At 56.9% G+C, this 16,681-nt stretch overlaps 3 protein-coding genes across 15 annotated transcripts in view; 1 reads left to right on the top strand and 2 right to left on the bottom strand.

Annotated features, from left to right (window-relative positions):
• Positions 1-574, bottom strand: part of AK8 (adenylate kinase 8) — a 119,235-nt gene extending 118,661 nt beyond the window's left edge. For both annotated transcript variants that reach the window (XM_025888431.2, XM_073905564.1), the window contains exon 1: positions 418-574. In XM_025888431.2, coding sequence (XP_025744216.1) covers positions 418-501 — 84 coding nt within the window. In that variant the 5' untranslated portion in view covers positions 502-574. The remainder of the gene's footprint in view (positions 1-417) is intronic.
• Positions 575-646: 72 nt separating this feature from the next.
• On the top strand, positions 647-11,577 carry SPACA9 (sperm acrosome associated 9). Of its 6 annotated transcripts, none has more exons than XM_073905567.1 (6): positions 648-804; positions 2,448-2,636; positions 6,088-6,268; positions 8,373-8,575; positions 9,275-9,422; positions 11,464-11,577. In XM_073905567.1, exons 3-6 carry the CDS (start codon positions 6,125-6,127, stop codon positions 11,506-11,508), a joined length of 540 nt encoding a protein of 179 aa, XP_073761668.1. In that variant the 5' UTR covers positions 648-804; positions 2,448-2,636; positions 6,088-6,124; the 3' UTR covers positions 11,509-11,577. The 6 variants fall into 6 exon arrangements, with proteins under 6 accessions (XP_025744479.1, XP_073761668.1, XP_073761666.1 ...); XM_073905568.1 differs by lacking the exon at positions 11,464-11,577 and adding an exon at positions 10,330-10,401 and having other exon boundaries at positions 650-804; XM_025888694.2 differs by lacking the exon at positions 11,464-11,577 and having other exon boundaries at positions 647-804; positions 9,275-10,401.
• The window catches only part of TSC1 (TSC complex subunit 1), a 50,002-nt gene continuing 44,644 nt past the window's right edge, over positions 11,324-16,681 (bottom strand). For all 7 annotated transcript variants that reach the window (XM_073905559.1, XM_073905560.1, XM_073905555.1 and 4 more), the window contains one exon: positions 11,324-16,613. In XM_073905559.1, the coding sequence (XP_073761660.1) occupies positions 16,079-16,613 (535 nt within the window). In that variant the 3' untranslated portion in view covers positions 11,324-16,078. The remainder of the gene's footprint in view (positions 16,614-16,681) is intronic.

Raw genomic sequence — 16,681 nt, 5'->3', positions numbered from 1 at the left:
CCACAGGGCTGCTGTCCCGGGTCGCAGCCATCTCAGGGGACGGTGATGTCACCTTGAACGCGGACACTCCCCAGCTCAGAAACGAACACTGCAGACAGGCTGGGGGCTGTCAGCGCGGGAAGGGCCCCCAAATGCCAGCTGCCGGAACTGAGAAAAGAATGGGACTTGGTCCAGGCCATTGAGCTGGCCGGCCCAGAGCCATGACCAAATCCTGGCCAGGTGGCCTGACCCCTTTCCTCCCTCCTGGGTCCGCGGGGCAGGGACGCGGGGCGTCCTCCGACCGAGTCATCCCTCGGGGTCCCGGCGGTACAGGAGTCGGACAGCCCCCAGCCGCGGGGTCGCCGCCGCGCACCCTATCGCCACGGAGGCTCCCGGCCGGCGCCCGGCGTCGCGACAGGGCGGGGCCGCCTCGGTCACCTGCATCAGCTCGAAGACGTGGTACGTCTCCCCGTACTGGGGCATTTCCGGGGGTATGTGGTGCGGGGCGGTGGTCGCGTCCATGCCGCGGTGCAGCGCGCCCGCTCCCTGGAGACCGCCGTCGCTAGGGCCGGCGCGCCGCGCGTCATCAGCACGCGCCCGCTCCCTGGAGACCGCCGTCGCTAGGGCCGCCGCGCAGCGTCATCAGCGCGCGCCCGCCGGCCCTCCAGGCTGGAGCTGGGCTTGGTCCCCGGCTCCTCGGCCCGCGGGACCAGCCGCCGGGGCCGGGGAGGGGCACGTGCTTCCCCGCGCGGGCCTCGCTCCGCAGTCTGCACGTCACAGCGGGACCCCTCAGGCCGCTCCAGCAGTGGCCTTCTAGGACCAGAGGTGCCTCGGGAGGGCCCCCGGTGCTGGGACGCCAACCGGGGGGACGGGAGGCGGGTCCTGAGCTGGTTCCGCCATCGCACCCCGACCCGGGCGTTGGGAGCTCTGAGGGCCGGCCCAGTTCTGCTCTCTGGGCCTCAGTTTCCCCATCTTTAAAATGAATAGAAGTTGGGGAACGGTTTGAAAAGGTAGGGGAGTCCCTGGGGCGGGAGGGAAGGCCTAGGCTCACGGGGTGGGGCGGGGCTGCCACGTGACCCGATTGCTATGGCACCCACGGGAACAATCGGGCCCGCGGCCCCGCCCCTTCTCATCGACCTCCCCACCCCACCCACCCGCCTCCCCAGCCCTGGGAAGGGCCTCCCCGCCCCTCCGGGGCCCCAGACAGCCTCGGAGGCACTCCACAGAGCGCTCTGTAAGTGAAGGCCGCTCTAGGACCAGCAAGGTTAAAGCGGGCCGGGGGCGGGGGCGGGGGCGGGGGCGGGCCCGGGCCCACCCCTACCCAGACCCTGGGGTTTGGGGGGAGAGGAATGACTGGTGCGGGACCCGGGTGGGGTGGGACATGGTGGGGGGAAGGAGCGCTTCGAGTTGCGCCAGTGCCCAGTGGGACAGGGCAGCCTGGTATCAGACACAGCGCTGAACTAGGACTCTAGCTTTTTGTCTGTTGCCATTTTTAGGAGGAGCTACTCCTGGTTTTGAGCCCTCAGTGTTCTTAACAAAACTATGGGGTCTGTACATTATGGACAGGACGTCTGGCATTGTCAGTACAGATTGCCCTGAGTTCAGCTCCTGGCTCCACCTGGCCTTGTGAGCCTGCTCTTTGCCTCACTTTCCTCCCCTGTGAAGTGGGGATTAGGGAAGGATTCCAGGAGCTCATATACCTGAAGTATTGGTAACTGGCATGTAGTAAGTGCACAATGCATAGGGGCTACTATTAGTCATATTATCTCGTTTAATCTTTGCACCAGCCCTGAGAAATAAGTACCTTCATTCCCATTTTACAGATGAGAAATTGGAGGATCAGAGTGGTGAAAGGTGGTTGTGGCTGAATGACTTCTGGCAAAAGTCTTTTCCCTTTTCTGGGCCTCTTTCCTCATCAGGGGTTGATCGTGAAGCATTAAAATCAGAAGTCCCCTTGAAGATCTTCTAATCCAAACCCCCTGATTTTACAGAGGGATAAACTGAGGCCCAGAAAGGGGAAAATTCTTGGCTAGGTTCACTTGTTAAGCAAAGGCAGAGCCAGGGCTGACGTCTGACTCCTAGCCAAAGCCGTCACCACCAGCCACTTGTCCAGAGACATGCCCTCCAACGTAAAAGGCTGCAGTTCTGCCTCTTCCCCTCAGAGCCGCTTCCTCAAAGCGTGCACACCTTGGTTGGCTTGTCAAAGACAACTGCAAAGACAGCTGGGGAAGAAAAGGAAGCTGCCTCCCCCTGAACAAAGAACACAACAACCAAACCCGCAGTTTGCACTGGAGAGGTTCAGTTTGCTTCCTGGACATTTCTGAAATGACTTGCCTTTCTCCTCATTTATTTTAAGCCTTAGGCGATTTTTATACCACGATTTAATCTTCTTTAGCAGCCTGGAAAAACACAAATCAATTAAAGCCTAAAACCTATTGGGTAATCATTTTTTCCTTCCTCCTCCGTAGATCGAGAAGTGCCTGCACCCTGTGCCTTTCATCCACACTAATTTGGCTGCAGTGACTCTCGTTCAAGGGACACTTTGGATAGCTTATTACAGCTCTTCTTACAACATTCCTGGCTCGCATGTCACAAGTCTCTAGGATCAAGAGCCAAGTCAGTTTTGCTCTCAGGGCCTCTTGGGGCCACCAGCCGAGGTAGGGCTATAACCTTAGAGAACTTGACAGCCCCAGGAAGCCCCAGGAGGGTGGCAGGGAGTCAGACACATAGGGCGGCCCCTTAGGGGATGGGGAACAGAGAACAGTCTCATGGGAGTGGAAATGAGGCCCAGGGTTCCAGCCAGTGCATGACCCCTAGGAGGGTTTGAGCAGCTTTTCAGGCCTTTGGTATCCCCTCCACCCCACCCACCCACTCCCAGCTCTGGTCAATCTGATGTCTGGCATGTCTGTCTCTATGGACCATCACAGAGGGAGAGGGAGCTATCCGAGAGCCCAGACTTTATAAAGTCAGGCAGAGCTGAGTGGGAGATCCTGGTTGGCTCACTTCTCCTAGCTGGGTAACCTCAGCTTTGTCATCTGTCATGGGATAATCGTGGTACCTTCATAGGTGAGGACTTAAGGCATGGCCGGGGTTTTCCTAGGGCCCCACAGAGAGTAACTGCTGTTAGAAGGGTTGGGGTGGGTGTTCAGGATCTCCTTGAAGGCTGGAGCATGGCTCTAGTTTGCCCTGCCCCGCACCCACCCACCCCCTGCAGAGGACCCTCTTGCAGACTGTGAAGCTCTTCATCCCGACACTCCCAACCCACTGCCCAGCTCCCTCTTCTCTTTAGCAGTGCCCTTATCTAAAACGTGGTTCATTCACTCATCCTTATTGTCTGCCCCCCACTCTGAAAGATAAGTCCCTCCAGGGAAGGGGATCTTGTCTATTTTGTTCAATGCCGTGTATAGCCCAGCACTCAGAATGGTGTCTGGCGTATGGGAGGCATTGCAGAATGAATGAATGAATGAACGCATGACGTGCTTCTTATTTTGGCCTTCAGTGGTTCTCCTAGCTTTGTCTGATGCTTAGGTCCCTCGGCCTTACTCTGTCCACTGCCTTCTGTGCTTGCTCACAATATTCCGCATAACCCCCTCTCAGCCTCTAGCCAGGGTCCCCACCCCTCTGCCCCACCCTCCCCACCTCTCCTCTCCGGGAGGTCAAGTCCTCAGCAGCCTCTGCTGCTTTCCGGGTGCACACTGTGCCTGTCGTGGCCCACTCCCGTGATTGTGTGCACACCGTGTAATCACAGCTGCTTTCACTGCCCCGACAATCGGGCGCTGCCGCATTCCGGGGCCTGGGCTCCACACCTGTCACCTGCCGCGGTGCTCACCCCACGGCTGGGAGGCTGGCCCTGTCCTCTCCCAATAGCATGTTAGAACGCGGAGGCTCACCCTGCGGCGGCACCGGGATTTAAAGCCGGGACTATAGGACTCCCGGGCTTGGGTTCCTAACCACCCAGCACAGCCCCGAGCGTTAATGGGGGAAGGCCAGACTGAAAGCACATGCCCCTGTTCCTCCCCCGAAGCCCCGCTGTGTGCTGGCTCCGACTTTTCTAGGCCTTCAGCCCCCGTGTCACTTGTAAGCCCCAGGCCCAAACTAGGTGAGGCAAGTAAGGTGGTTGCCTTGGCGCAGAATGTGAAGGGCGCCCAAAACCCCTGCCATCAGGACGAATAACATTTAAAAACATCAAAACTAATGCAAAAAAAAAAAAAAAAAACCATTGAGAGTAAACTATTAAAAATTTAAAGATGGGATCAGTATTACTTGTTCCTTTTGCCTCGGACTCCTGTACAGCGAGGCCCCGCACTGGATCCCATTCTGTGTTTACTTAAAATTTAGGCACTTTGTGGACTTTTTGCTGTTGACTTTTATTTCTTCATATAGTGTGTTAAATATTTTTACCTGGCCCGACTGCTGGGCTTTGTGGTGCCCCTTCAGTTTCACACCGAGTGCCTCACCTGCCTGGTAAGCCTGCACCATTGGAGGCACAACCCAAAACCCTGCCCCCCTTTACCGCGTCCGCCATTGCTGCCTGGCAGGGGGTAGGGGGACCTTGGCAGGGGTTCCAGGTGTCTGACAAACAGTGGGCCCCCACTGCATCCCCACAACCCAGGCTCCCCTTTGTGCTCGCCCACAGCGGGCAGGGGACTGAGTGGGGAGGACACGGGCGCCCAGCCCAGCCCTGGCCCAGGCCCACCCCCATAGAGCTGCAGCTGCTGTGAGCAAACAGGCCCCGTGGCTCCTGGGGGGCGGGCGGCGGCGCTGGGCACTGCTGCTGCATGTCCTCCTCCACCCACTGAGGTTCACAGGGCGCCATTATCAGGGCGCATCCTGTCGCGGCTCAGCTCCCAGCCCTCCCCAAGTTCTCTGCTGTGCTGCCCCCGTCGTGTCCTGGAGGCCACCTTCTCATCTGTTTTTGCATTTCCTTTCATCCCTCTTCTTGCCACGGAGATGCCCTCCCTGCTCCAGCCCTGCCATGGGCTCGGGATGCTGAGGGAGACACAGCAGAAATGGCCTCCCGTCTCCCTTGGGCTTGCTCTCCTCCACCTGGGGCCTGCCAGGAAGCCTGGAATGTCTTCTGCCCCACCCCAGCCCTTGCAGCAACTCGCTTGGACCCTAGCTTGGCTCAGCCGCCTCTGACCCCCGCTCACACAGGGCACATGAAGTGCTGGTGGTGTCTCGTGGTGGAGGCATGGCGGCTGGGACAGCTTTGAGGACTCTGGTTAGATGTCAGGAAGCCTGGGACCTAGGGTGTCCACGACAAGCTTGTTGTGACACGCTGGACTTCAGCTCCCCCCCCCCCCCGCCCCGGGAGTTAAGGGGAGTTGAACGACTGAGGTCTCCCAGGTCTGGAGTTCCGTAAATCTGGGACCTGGGTATCTTGCACAGGCTCAGCAAAACTGTGATGTCACAGAGAGCAGAACCCACAGCCTTCTCTGCTCACAGAAGATTCTAGATGCCTTGTGGACTACCTGAACCACACACCAGGGACAGTCTGTGAGGCACCAAAAGAGAGCACTCCCCATGGCGTTAATGTTTCCCATCAGGCCAGCCCCTGCCCTGAGAACGTGCCAGCCTGAGATCAGGGCTCCTGACCCAAGCACAGGGCAGGGAAACTGCATCTTCTCACACTCGACAATCCCGTACAGGCTCTTCCCCTGCTCAGCCCACTGGAAACAATCCTTAGACTTCCCCACCAATTGCAAAGAGGCAGATGTTTTAAAATGATTTGGTCCAAACTGATAATCACAGATTTTATTTTCTATGACATCTGCCGTGCTCCCCTCTGTTGCTGACAGCGCAGGAAGGCATGGAGGCTGTGTGTGTGTGTGTGTGTGTGTCCGTCCGTCCGTCCAAGGTCTGGAGGAACTGAGGACCAGAGCAATCCGTATCCACACTTGAGGCAAGGAAGTCACAGTTGATGGCACAGAACGTGTCCTTGGAGGGTAAAGGGACCTGGGTCAGGCTCTACTGTCTTGGATGGCCTGGGGCAGGTGCAGTGAGTGTGGTTCTCACCCGAGTGGGGCCTGGGCGTGCTGGTCTGGAGCTCCGGAGCTGGGTGTGCAGTCTGTGCCCAGCGCCTCAGCCCCGCCCTCTCCCTCCCCACAGATCCCCCGCCTCCTGTGAATGACCGCTGAGGAAGACCATGAATGAGACGAAGGAGTCTCTGCGAAACACCGAGCAGAAGTACAGGCTCTTCCAGCAGCAGCAGTTCACCTTCATCACCGCTCTGGAGCGCTGCAGGGACAACGCCCACGACAAGACCCGGCCCATCGCCAGCATCGGACAGGTGGCATCCCGTGGGCTGGCGGGCGGGGGGGCGGGCTCCCAGGGGCCTGCCAGGCCCAGAGATTCCCGTGTGACACCTTGCTTGAAAGATCAAACTGAGGCCCAGAGGGGGCAAGCGCCTTGTGCCAGAGTCAGGACTTGGAGCTTAACTAGTGGAGCGAGCCAGGCATCCCCTCCCCAGGTATGTGAGTAAATAGCAAAGTGGTTACAAACATGGGCCGGAGACTGCCAGCCAGGGTTCAGGTCCCGGCTCAGCCCCACACGCCCTCTGTGACCTGCAGCTGGGGGTCACCTGTCTGTGCTCCAGTGGTCTACTCTGTAGAGTGAGCACCTCCAGGGAGCATGCAGATTTAGGGAGATCATGAGGGAGACTCTCAGCCAGCGTCCGATGCCTGTGGTCCCAGCTGTTAGATCCTACTGGGATCTGAGAAACAGCGAGGTGCCAAGCACATTGCTCCACCCCCCCACCCTCCCCACCCCCGTCTGCACACATTTTCACTTAACCCGGTGTCCTCCTGAGTTAGCTCTGTCCCAGTTTGCTCTGCCAAAGACCGAACACGCCTTCCAGGAAGCAGCACACATAGCTGGGACCCTTCCAACTGCACACATGCCTCGGGCCCACGAGTCAGCTTGTGGAAGGCCAGTGGCTCACGGCATGGGGGCATGGGGGCATGGGGCGGGGGCGGCCTCCAGAGCTCAGAACTGCTTAGGAGAAGTGCATGGGCCCACGGGGAATAGCAACCCTGCCAGCATCCTTCAAAAAATCCTTTCTTCTAATATATGTAAAAGCCTCTCCTGGTTTTTTAACTTGAAAACTTTTTAAACCTACAGAAAATAGCCTCTTTCCCCTGAACTATCTGGAAGTCAATTAGCTACATCCTTTTTCTAGCCCGTTCCCCAAAGGCTCAGACTTCCAAGGCCACTGGACAGGTTTATCAGGAAGGAGCATCTGAGACCCGCACCCCCACCCCCCCACCCGCACAAGGGAGTGGCCTTCTGGTCTTAGGTTCAGCAAAGGCTCTTGGTAAACAACGGCCCCAGGGTTTGACTCTCTATGGGAAGCTTCGATTCTTGGCCTCACCCTGCCCTCCCTGAGCCTGGGTTCTCCAGAGGTAACCAGCACACACACCCGGTAGCCCAGTGACTGCTGTGTTGTAGTTACACCGCGGGGCAGGCCCCTCCTCACCTCCCGCAGTGCCGCAGCAGATATGGAGGTGGCCGGAGCCCCCCCCAGAGCTGCTGGACTTGGAACCACTCAGATCATTTGGGAGGACATCCCCTAGCAACAGAAAGGCAACCTGGTTTCGACTTAGAACTTTCTGGCTGCTAGAGGAGGGAGGTGATGTCCCCAGCCACCGGCCTGCCACGGGTGGGGCCTGCGTTGGGGAAATGGGCCAGTGAATCCTGCCTAAACTGGAGCCAGTTTCTCCTCAGCCCGAGGCCAGGCCTCCCGCCTTGCCTGACCTCAGATTCAGTGGTGGGGGTGGGGCGGGGGGGTGAGGTTGGATAGAGAGGAAGAGCCCCTGCCCGGGAAGGAGCTCCGTTCCCCCCAAGCAGAGGGGCTGAGCGTGGATCAGCCGTCTCACCATTCTGAACGCCTTTAATGACTTGGGAAAGGCGTCCCGACTCCTGCATCTGGAACACGTTCACAGGAGGGCTTCCGTTTTGTTCTGGCATTTAAGATCTTCATCCTAGAGTTGGTGTCAGTGTGTGGTGTGAGGTACAGACTACCTTCTATGGGTGATGCCTCTGCTGGCTCCCTTTGTCCCTCCTTCCTCTACCTTGGAAACACAGGACAAGGTAACTTGAGAGAATTCTAGTGCCTTCTCTTTGCTCCTCAGTGGGGCCCGAGTGGGACTGTGTCCCGAAAGGTCAGGGAGCGGCGCTCTTTGCTTTGGGTGTTGGCTGAGGTGCGTGGCACCCCGTGGGGTTTAGATGAGCATGTTGAGAGCTGTGAGGTCCAGCCTGCACGGCGCCTGGCACAGCGCCTGGGACGCTCCGTGACCGTGACTGTAGGTAGTGGCGTCTGCATGCAGACGCTTCAGTGTGACTGGCGTCTGCCCCGTGACTCCGCCTCCTGAGCGCCCAGCGTGCGGCCCCCACAGGTGCAGAGCTACACGGAGCATTACTGCAACAACTCCACAGACCGGCGCATTCTGCTCATGTTCCTGGACATCTGCGCAGAGCTGAACAAGCTGTGTCAGCACTTCGAAGCCCTCCACTCCGGCACCCCGGCCACCAACAACCTGCTTGAGAAATGCAAATCCATGGTTAGCCAAAGCAACGACCTGAGCAGCCTCAGAGCAAAGTAAGTCCCTTCTGGGCCTGTTCCGGAGGCCCCAGCGGCCTGAGCATGGAGGGCAGCGGGGCGGGAGGGAGAGGGGGCGACCCCCAGGAAGAGGCAGGCGTCTGCGGACGGGGCAGGTGCGTCCCCGCGGGTGGATCCTGTGGCGACTGTCCAGACCCCCTTACCTGGTGGGAAATCCCAGGCCCACTGACTTACTGGAAGGGCCAACCCCACAAACTGTTTTAGTGCAAACAGTGGCTGCTGAGGCCGCAGGTAGGGTGGAGCTGATACCGGACAAAGGGAAGGGGGCGTCGCAGGGCACGTGTTCCCAGAAGCCCACGGAGAAGCCCCAGTACCACCAGTGCGGCTCCCTCATTCTGTGCCCTGGGGGCCCTCAGCACAGAGTGCCCTGTTCCGGAGCACGCCGTTTAGTTTTCGGGGTGAAGAGGCAGAGGGCCTAACCAGCAGGTTTTGGAGCAGTTACGGCAGGTTTCCACGGCCCCTGATCCGGGGTTCTGCAACCAAAGGCAAGTGGTTCAAGAGTCCTGCCCCTCACACCTGGATTAGCCAGGGCTCCTGGGCCGCAAGCCCGCCGAACCACGGTCCCGTAGAGAGTGCGGCTCGGCCCGTGCGGCCCTACGCCTCCCCAGGGGGTTCTGAGGGGCGGCCAGGATCAGAGCCTGCCCCGGGCCTGGGTGGGGCCCTCTTGCTGCCCTGCAGGTACCCTCACGACGTGGTGAACCACCTCAGCTGTGACGAGGCCAGGAACCACTACGGAGGTGTCGTCAGCCTCATCCCCATCAGCCTGGACTTAATGAAAGAATGGATCGCCCACTCAGAGAAGCTGCCCCGCAAAGCCCTGCAGCATGTGAGTGAGCCCCAGGCCCGCCAGGAAGCCACCGGGGTGGCTGCTCGCCCTTCCTGGACCACAGGCACCCAGCCTCGGTTAAGCAAGCACAAATGTTGGCGACTTACAAAAGACAGCCCCAAACGTAGGGGGAATGACACAGGATGTTTCAAACCTCCCTGGAGACCGCCTGGTGGGAAACTGTAACTCATAGCTGGCAACCTGCTGTGTCCTGTAGCGTGCTCGGTCACTTAACTTGGTCTCCACTGGCTGATCCATTCTTTGGCATCCACAGTCCCCACCACGGATGAACCCCAGAGGGGCCTGCCCAATATACTGTTGAGAACCTCTCTTCCTCTCTCACTTTCACTTCTAAGCTCTCCTCACCTCTGAGTGTCAGGCTCTGTGCCAATGAAGAGGACCCCCACTTCCGGTGTTGGTGGGAGCAGGTGTCCCGGGGAGGCTGCTGAGAACTGGGGTCACCAGCCTGCCCAGGTGCTCTGGGAGCTGCCAGCCTGCACCCTGCCAGGCCCGGCCACGCTGCAGGTCCGGCTTTCTGGGCCGAGCCGCTGCGCCGGAGGCCTGCCAGCTCCTTTCCCACCACAGCGGCAACCGTAGGCAAGGCTCGGCTCCTGCAAGGTCCAGCTGCTCAGCCTGCCAGGATGCTGAGGGCCGGCACGGTGGACTTCCTCAGTGTGATTAGGTCTCTGAACCAAAACCCAAAGGGGAACGAACCTGCCTTTGCTCTCCTTTACTTGGGAGAGGGGAGACCATGAGAGAAACCGGAAGAATTCTGATTTTATGGCTCCTGTGCAAGGACAGTTTCCTGATTTTTACAACACAGTCAAGGCCCCGACATTACAGAATGTGTCTCTGGCTCTTGAGCTTGCTGGAAGTTCTGACTGACTGTTGGCTTTTCCCTTCACAGGGGGCGACTTAGCTTCTGTGTTCTTGCTTCCTCGGGGGCGACCGTCAAGAATAAAAAGTGTTCTCCCCTCTCTGCCTGGCTTGGTTTCCTGGGAGTTATCCCTTCTTTATTTACCCTGAGACCTCAGAGGACACTGGCCAGTAGCCTCACAAGCAAAACCTTGAGCAAAGAGCAACCACTATAGACATTTGCTCTCGGGGGGGTTCATGCCAAAGACCCACAGACCAGCTCGTAACTGGCCTTCCATAGTTAGAAGCTGTTCAGACAGGAATCTGAATAGACATCTGAATTTTCCAGACGAAATCAAAAACTGCCACCTCTGAGTCTTTCTCTCAAAGCGCTGCTTCCACCATTAACATGGGCAAAGCACACCGATTTGCAGGGGCAGCTGGAAATGTCTGTTCCAAGGAAGAGATGGTAAGCCAAGGCTGGATCGAACAATTGTTTGAGGTAGTTTCCTGCCTTCCTCCAAAACCCTGACAACGTAACGGAAGGAAGGTGGTGGGTGCCGGCTGCCCTTCTCCCTGGCACGTTCACAGAACATGACCGGTAAGCTCTCGATGACCTCGGTGTCACCTGGGTGCCACCAAAAGGACTGTATTAAAGCCAACGGCCAGCCAACCCGTAGGGAGGCAAGCATACTCCCAGCACGAGGTGGGACAGCAGTGCGGTCCCTGCAGGCCGTCCGGCTTGGAGAGTCTGGGTGGGGATGACTCACGTCACCTGCTCCATGCCACCATGCCACTCTCGGGAGGGAAGGCAGGAATCCGAGGCAGAGAAAGGGAGGATCTGTGGCTGTGGGCCACAGAATGGGCTAGAACAAAAAGGGTCCTAGAGAGACGAAAGCCAGATTCTACTTGTCAGCACCTCCTCCAGCCACCTGAGGTGACCAACCAGGCCAGGCCGGAGGCTTCTGCATCCGTGGACGGGTCCCTACTTCACCTATGAGCCCCTCAGAGGCCAGCGTGAGTCACTTCATGTCAACACAGCAGAATAGTGCAAAACAATAGATTTTTATTTGTTCACAGTTAAACACAAGCAACTGCCTTGACATTTTAGAACATTCTAAGAAGGACAGCAAACCCTTTTGATTCCAATTCCCATTTACTAAGATTGTACCATTTTCTCTCGCAGTTCTTGTTTATGGCATCTGACGTGGATTGTTTGACATGCTTCTAAGATCAAGGCGGGAAGGTTTAAACCTTTTGACAAGAGGACTTTCTCAAATTTAACTAAAAGCAGTCAGTTAAAAAAAAATCTTTTTTTTTCACTGATGGGATCCCTTTAAACTGCAAGTTAGCCACATGTGGTTGATCCATAATTGAGTTACAAAACTAGATTACGTCTTAACAAAATCTGTTCCTCCGTAATATACTTATTATGGTCCATAGAAGTCTTCTGAAAAGTGATCACTGATTCTTCCTAGTGCAAAATGCCCGGCTGCCTCTTTGATCAGCCAGAGTATCTGCTGCATCCAGCAGCGCCGTACCCTCCTGTCCAAACACTGTAGCGAGGTGGGGAAGGGAGGAGGGGGTGATGGGGGGTGGGTCTCAAACTCTCAGGGGTCTCCTCTAAAACATCTATTCCAACGGTTCAACTGGCCTACTCATCCCAGACGGACAACTCGGTGGGGAAGGGAAGGGAAGGGGGGCAGAGGGCTCCTCTGCAGTGGCGGGTGCAGGGGCTCACTACCCCGGGCAGGCTTCCCTGGTTGCCACAGGCCCTCTCCTCTCAGGTGAGCACGTACAGACCGGAGGACGGCATGGAAAAGACGGGAACCCACTCTCCCTGCACACGTCAGAGAGTCCTGATGGGGACACGAGCCACATGGTGACAAGGGTCACAGCAGCAGCCTTGGGGCCGGGCCCCGACCTACACTTACTTTCACCTATACAGAAAAGCGTCACTGAGGGCAACCAATTCCTCTGCCACACCGGGGAGGGGTAGGGAAGGGAAGGGAGGGCTCGAGTTACAGAAGTCTGGGCAGAAACACATACAGATGTGGTGGGGCTGGAGATCAGTTTCCAGCGTACACCTCCAGAGTGGAAAGGAGCAGAGGTAGCTGCGCTGATGGGGGTCATTCCATGAGCCCCTCTCTTCCCCGCAGGAGACGTGGGTGGGATCGGGCTCGGCCTAGGACCCCTCTGAGCGAGGCTGGGTGGCCCTCTGCCTGGGCCGTGGCTCCGGAGCAAGCCTCCGCACCGCCCACACTCTCCTTAACCTGCACGGCTTCCTCCCATCTCTCGGCGCTCCACGTGGCACTTCCTCTCACTCATTCTTCCGTTCTTTCTGGCTTCAAGTGGCATGTTCTAGTATTTGGTACAAACTCCCACTGGCTAGTCACAGCACATGCTATATTCTCTACACAGAAACACCCAAGTTTTCATTCGGAACTGTGAGTCTGAACCCCTACAGCCCAGCTCACGGGGACGCCCTCATCGCGGCCGCTGTATCAGCCACCCCCTCCTGCACAACCATAAGACTTTGGCCTTTTGTGACAAAACCTCTAGAAACTACACGGGCTGTGGCAAATGGGGACAGCCCAGGGTCTAGAGTTTCGCGTCCTGTCGTCCTGATTTTGCCCCGTGATGTGCCAGCCTCTTGGACCACAGCTGCACAGTGGGCTCACCATCCGTGTCAGCGGTTCCCAGATTCCCTGCTCGGAAGAGCTGGCCCCTTTCCCCTCCACAAGGCAAACACAGCAGTTGACCTATCGCTTCTCTCTGCGCCCACGGAGCCTGGTTAAGAATCCCCAGCAGCTGAAACACTCTGCTGACCAAGCTAGGGAGGCCACGGCCGCCCACTGGCTGCCCACGGCTGGGCCTGGCACTCGGCTCATGGAAGCCTTTAAAAACCTCCTGACCCAAGAAACGACCTCTGTCTCCTGCCTTTGGATTTATTTTCTTACTCGTGACTAGGTACTTCTTCCAATGCTACACTAACAATTTCTGTAGACTTTATGGCAGAACCCTGTCAAAAGCTTTTTAAAAATCCCTCAAAGTCCTGTCTGGGAGGCCCGTGTGCTTCCGTCCTGCAGTGGACTCGGGAACGTGCTTTCTCTATGGAGACCATGCTGCCACTCGGCCCGACCTGGCCCCACCACCCCCGTGATACTGTAGTGCTCCTTTTGAAAACAAATTTCATGCTGCCCAAGAAGCAGACTGCAACCCCAGGCCCTGTGCTGACCCTGGTTAGTGTTGGGTGGGGATCAGAGCAGGTCACGCACACTGGCCACACAGCTCTGAGGCAGGCAAGCCTGACCTGCCCAAGCTGCTGGACCTGATGCTGTAACTATTCTAATACATTTGCCAGCTCCCAGGCTCGAATTCTCTCTGTAGTGTCCCTCTACTATCTATCACCTTTCTGTCCTTAAAAAGACTCGCTGCTGCGCAATCGGTGACCTGTTGGCCCCTGGCAGGTTTATTGTTTTTAAAACCAAACTAAACCTTACTATTGACTTGAGTCCTTTGCAACATAAAAGCCTAAATGTTTAGGCTGGGTAACTTCAACAGGCATCCAGGCCTCAGTCCCCCAGCCTTGGCTGAATAAAAAGCCCGGCCCCCTAGAACGCAAAGGAAGCTGAGCGCAGCTCCCCTAGGCTGGCCATGGTTGTCGAGCTAAGCAGCCGGCTGGGCCGAGGGATGTGCCAAGGGCCCTGGGCCCAGAGACCTGCCCACAGAGCCTCCAGCGCAGGCCACAGCCCACTTCACCACGCTGCCTCCCCCTTCTGCCCTATATTTTTACAATCTTCTCAGTTCTTAAAAATGTTTTTTCTTTCTTTACATTGGCCTCTGCCTTTGCCAGTTAATCAGGAAAAAGGCTTTGATTTAAACGCCTGGTGTCTTTGTTCTGTGGCACAGGTGTCTCGGGCTGGGGAAGGGTGAGCGTTTTGACCTGGTTTCAGTAGGAATCCAGTTAACATTTTCTTCCTTTCTGAATTTGCTCGTGTTTTCCTTTCCTAAAACTGAACTAGGAAACAGGACATACTCGATTTTAAGCTCTCCTTTGGACAAAGCTGAATTCACCACATGTGGTTATTGCTAGTCCACACGGGTCATCCAGCAGCCACTGCCCGGCCGCGCAGGGCCGGGCACAGTCAAGCACACCTGAAGATCCCGTCTGGACGAGGCTTCGCGCCAGTGTAGTGGTGGTGACACAGTGTCTCTCGTGACCTCGCCCCCTCTGGTCAGGAGTGCTAGAATGTTTACTGCAACACTTAAAAGACAAGACCTTCACCCTCACATGCTGGAAGCTTCTGTAAGCAGTAAGATTTCGTACCATTACGGTCCGTCTTTTTCCCCCCTCACGGCTGAAACCCCTCGTATACTTTTAACTAAAAGAATAAAAAAGAGAAAAACCAAGTTCACCGGCTCTTTCCTGCCGGTCTCTCCTTGCCTCGGCTGGGACACTAAGCAACAGCGCTTAGGCTTCTAGCATCTACCTCTGGAGCCTGTACTGAGTTTCAGATGCTGTGCTGGGGTCACCTCCCCTGAGCGTGTGCAGGCAGCCCAGGGTGCACGTCAGACCGCCTTGGTCAACGCTCGCCAGGACTCTGCTCTGAACTGCTCGGCCACCACTAATGTGTGGGAAGGGAGCAGCATCAAGCTCCCTGGAGGGCCGGCCCCGGAAAGTTAGGTTGGTGTGAGAAAGCTGTTACCTTTTTGGTGGTCTAGAATCAGCAACGGCGAGGGGGCTCTACCAGCCTGAGAAGCAATGGTCATTTAAATGCTGAAGAAACTCTTTGGGCCTTCAGAGCCTTTCTGCAGCAGCATCACCAAGAAGCTGACATAGATGAGAGGCTCATGGAAACACGAAGGGAGAGAGGCAGACAGACCGAGGCAGGGGGGGGTGAACCCCGAGGCTCAGCTGGCACAGCCCTGCCCAAGGGGCAGTTCCTCGTCCACAAGCGCTTCTCAGGCAACTGCTCAAGCCACCAACCTCCCCTCCTGCAGAGAGTGGGTTTTACCACCCCTACGCCAGCCTGGTCAGAGCAGTCCCAGCTTTCTAGCAAACACCAAATAAATAAGAGGTAGCGGGGAAGGAGGGACAGAGCATTCCCAAAGGAAAAGGATGGTCTCCATGGTGCCAGCTCCAGACTCCTCTAACAACAGACGTTTGTTCACACAGAACTTTCTAGGAAGCTTATCAGAACTGCCAAAAGAACGTAAGGGAGAATAAACAATTGTTTCTCTAGATCTGCTGCTTTAGAGGCTGCACTTCAGAACCAAAAAGCAGTGACAAAGTCTCGTGAAAAGCTTCCACATGAAGTTGACCAGCTTCGCAAGCTACATCCCTGTGGAAAGGGACAAGACCAGACTTACCTGCAACACCACCAATTACCTGGGCTAACGGAGAGCCAACCCATTCTCCGAGTTTCAGGAAAGGAGAGAGTGGTGTGTTAGACTCAAAGATTAAATTTGGCCTCATATTGCACAGGTTCAAAGGGCGCAACCATTGTGGGGGAAGGAAGAAAATAAAGCTACTGAGGAATGCAAACTGGCCCTCGGATTAGTCCACACTGCTGGGTAAATGAAAGACAGGCTGGGGAGTGGGCTGAGGGGAAAGTTAAGAGGCATTTCAATGCCAGATCCAAAAACCGTTCTGCGTTCAGTCAACTGTCAAAAGGACCTCCATCCCATTTCCACCGCGTGAGCTAGCCACCCAGACCCTGGAGACAGGAAAGCCTGGGAACGTGCATTCACACCTCCTGTTCTACGCCAGCAACCTGCAAGTTAACACTGAGTGACCGTCATCCTTCGCTGTGTTCATGATGAGTCTCGTTGTAGTCCATGATGTGCAGCTGTCCAACACTGTCCAGGTTCGGGGGGGAGGGGTGCGGGCCGTCGAGGTTCGGGGGGGTCTTGGCTTCCGCACCCGGGTCTTTGCCCAGTTCTGTCTTTAGCGTCTCAGAAAGGCTACTGATGGTCACGCTGTCCTCATCACACTGACTCTCACTCTTATTACGAAATAACTCTCGCGCCTTCATGCCCAGGAAGCTTTTTGAACTGGGAAGGGAGCCGACAGTCGTGGGGATGCTGGTGGCAGACTCTCCCACAGTAGTTTCCCACCGACTGCTGAAGAGGCCGGCCCTCTGGATGGGGGGTTTCTCCGGGGTTGAAAGCTCACTGCTGCTGCCACCACGGCCAGCTCCACCCCCTCTACTCGCACCGCCGGCCCGCGCGCTGCCGCCAGGTCGGGGGTGCTTGGTGTCGCCGTTGTGGCCAGATGCGTCTTCACTGTGCCCTGTTAGGGAATCCGAGCAGCCGTCCTTGCAACAGGCAAGCCTGTAAGAAATCCAGGGAGGAGAAGAGGGGCGGCATTGGCAGTGCCTGCGTGTGTGGGAGGCGTGCAA

Source organism: Callorhinus ursinus, unplaced genomic scaffold (genome assembly GCF_003265705.2).
Source record: "Callorhinus ursinus isolate GAN/ISIS: 27379988/994484 unplaced genomic scaffold, GSC_fseal_2.0 scaffold24, whole genome shotgun sequence".
Taxonomy (NCBI): domain Eukaryota; kingdom Metazoa; phylum Chordata; class Mammalia; order Carnivora; family Otariidae; genus Callorhinus; species Callorhinus ursinus.
This window is presented reverse-complemented; position numbering and strand designations above follow the sequence as displayed.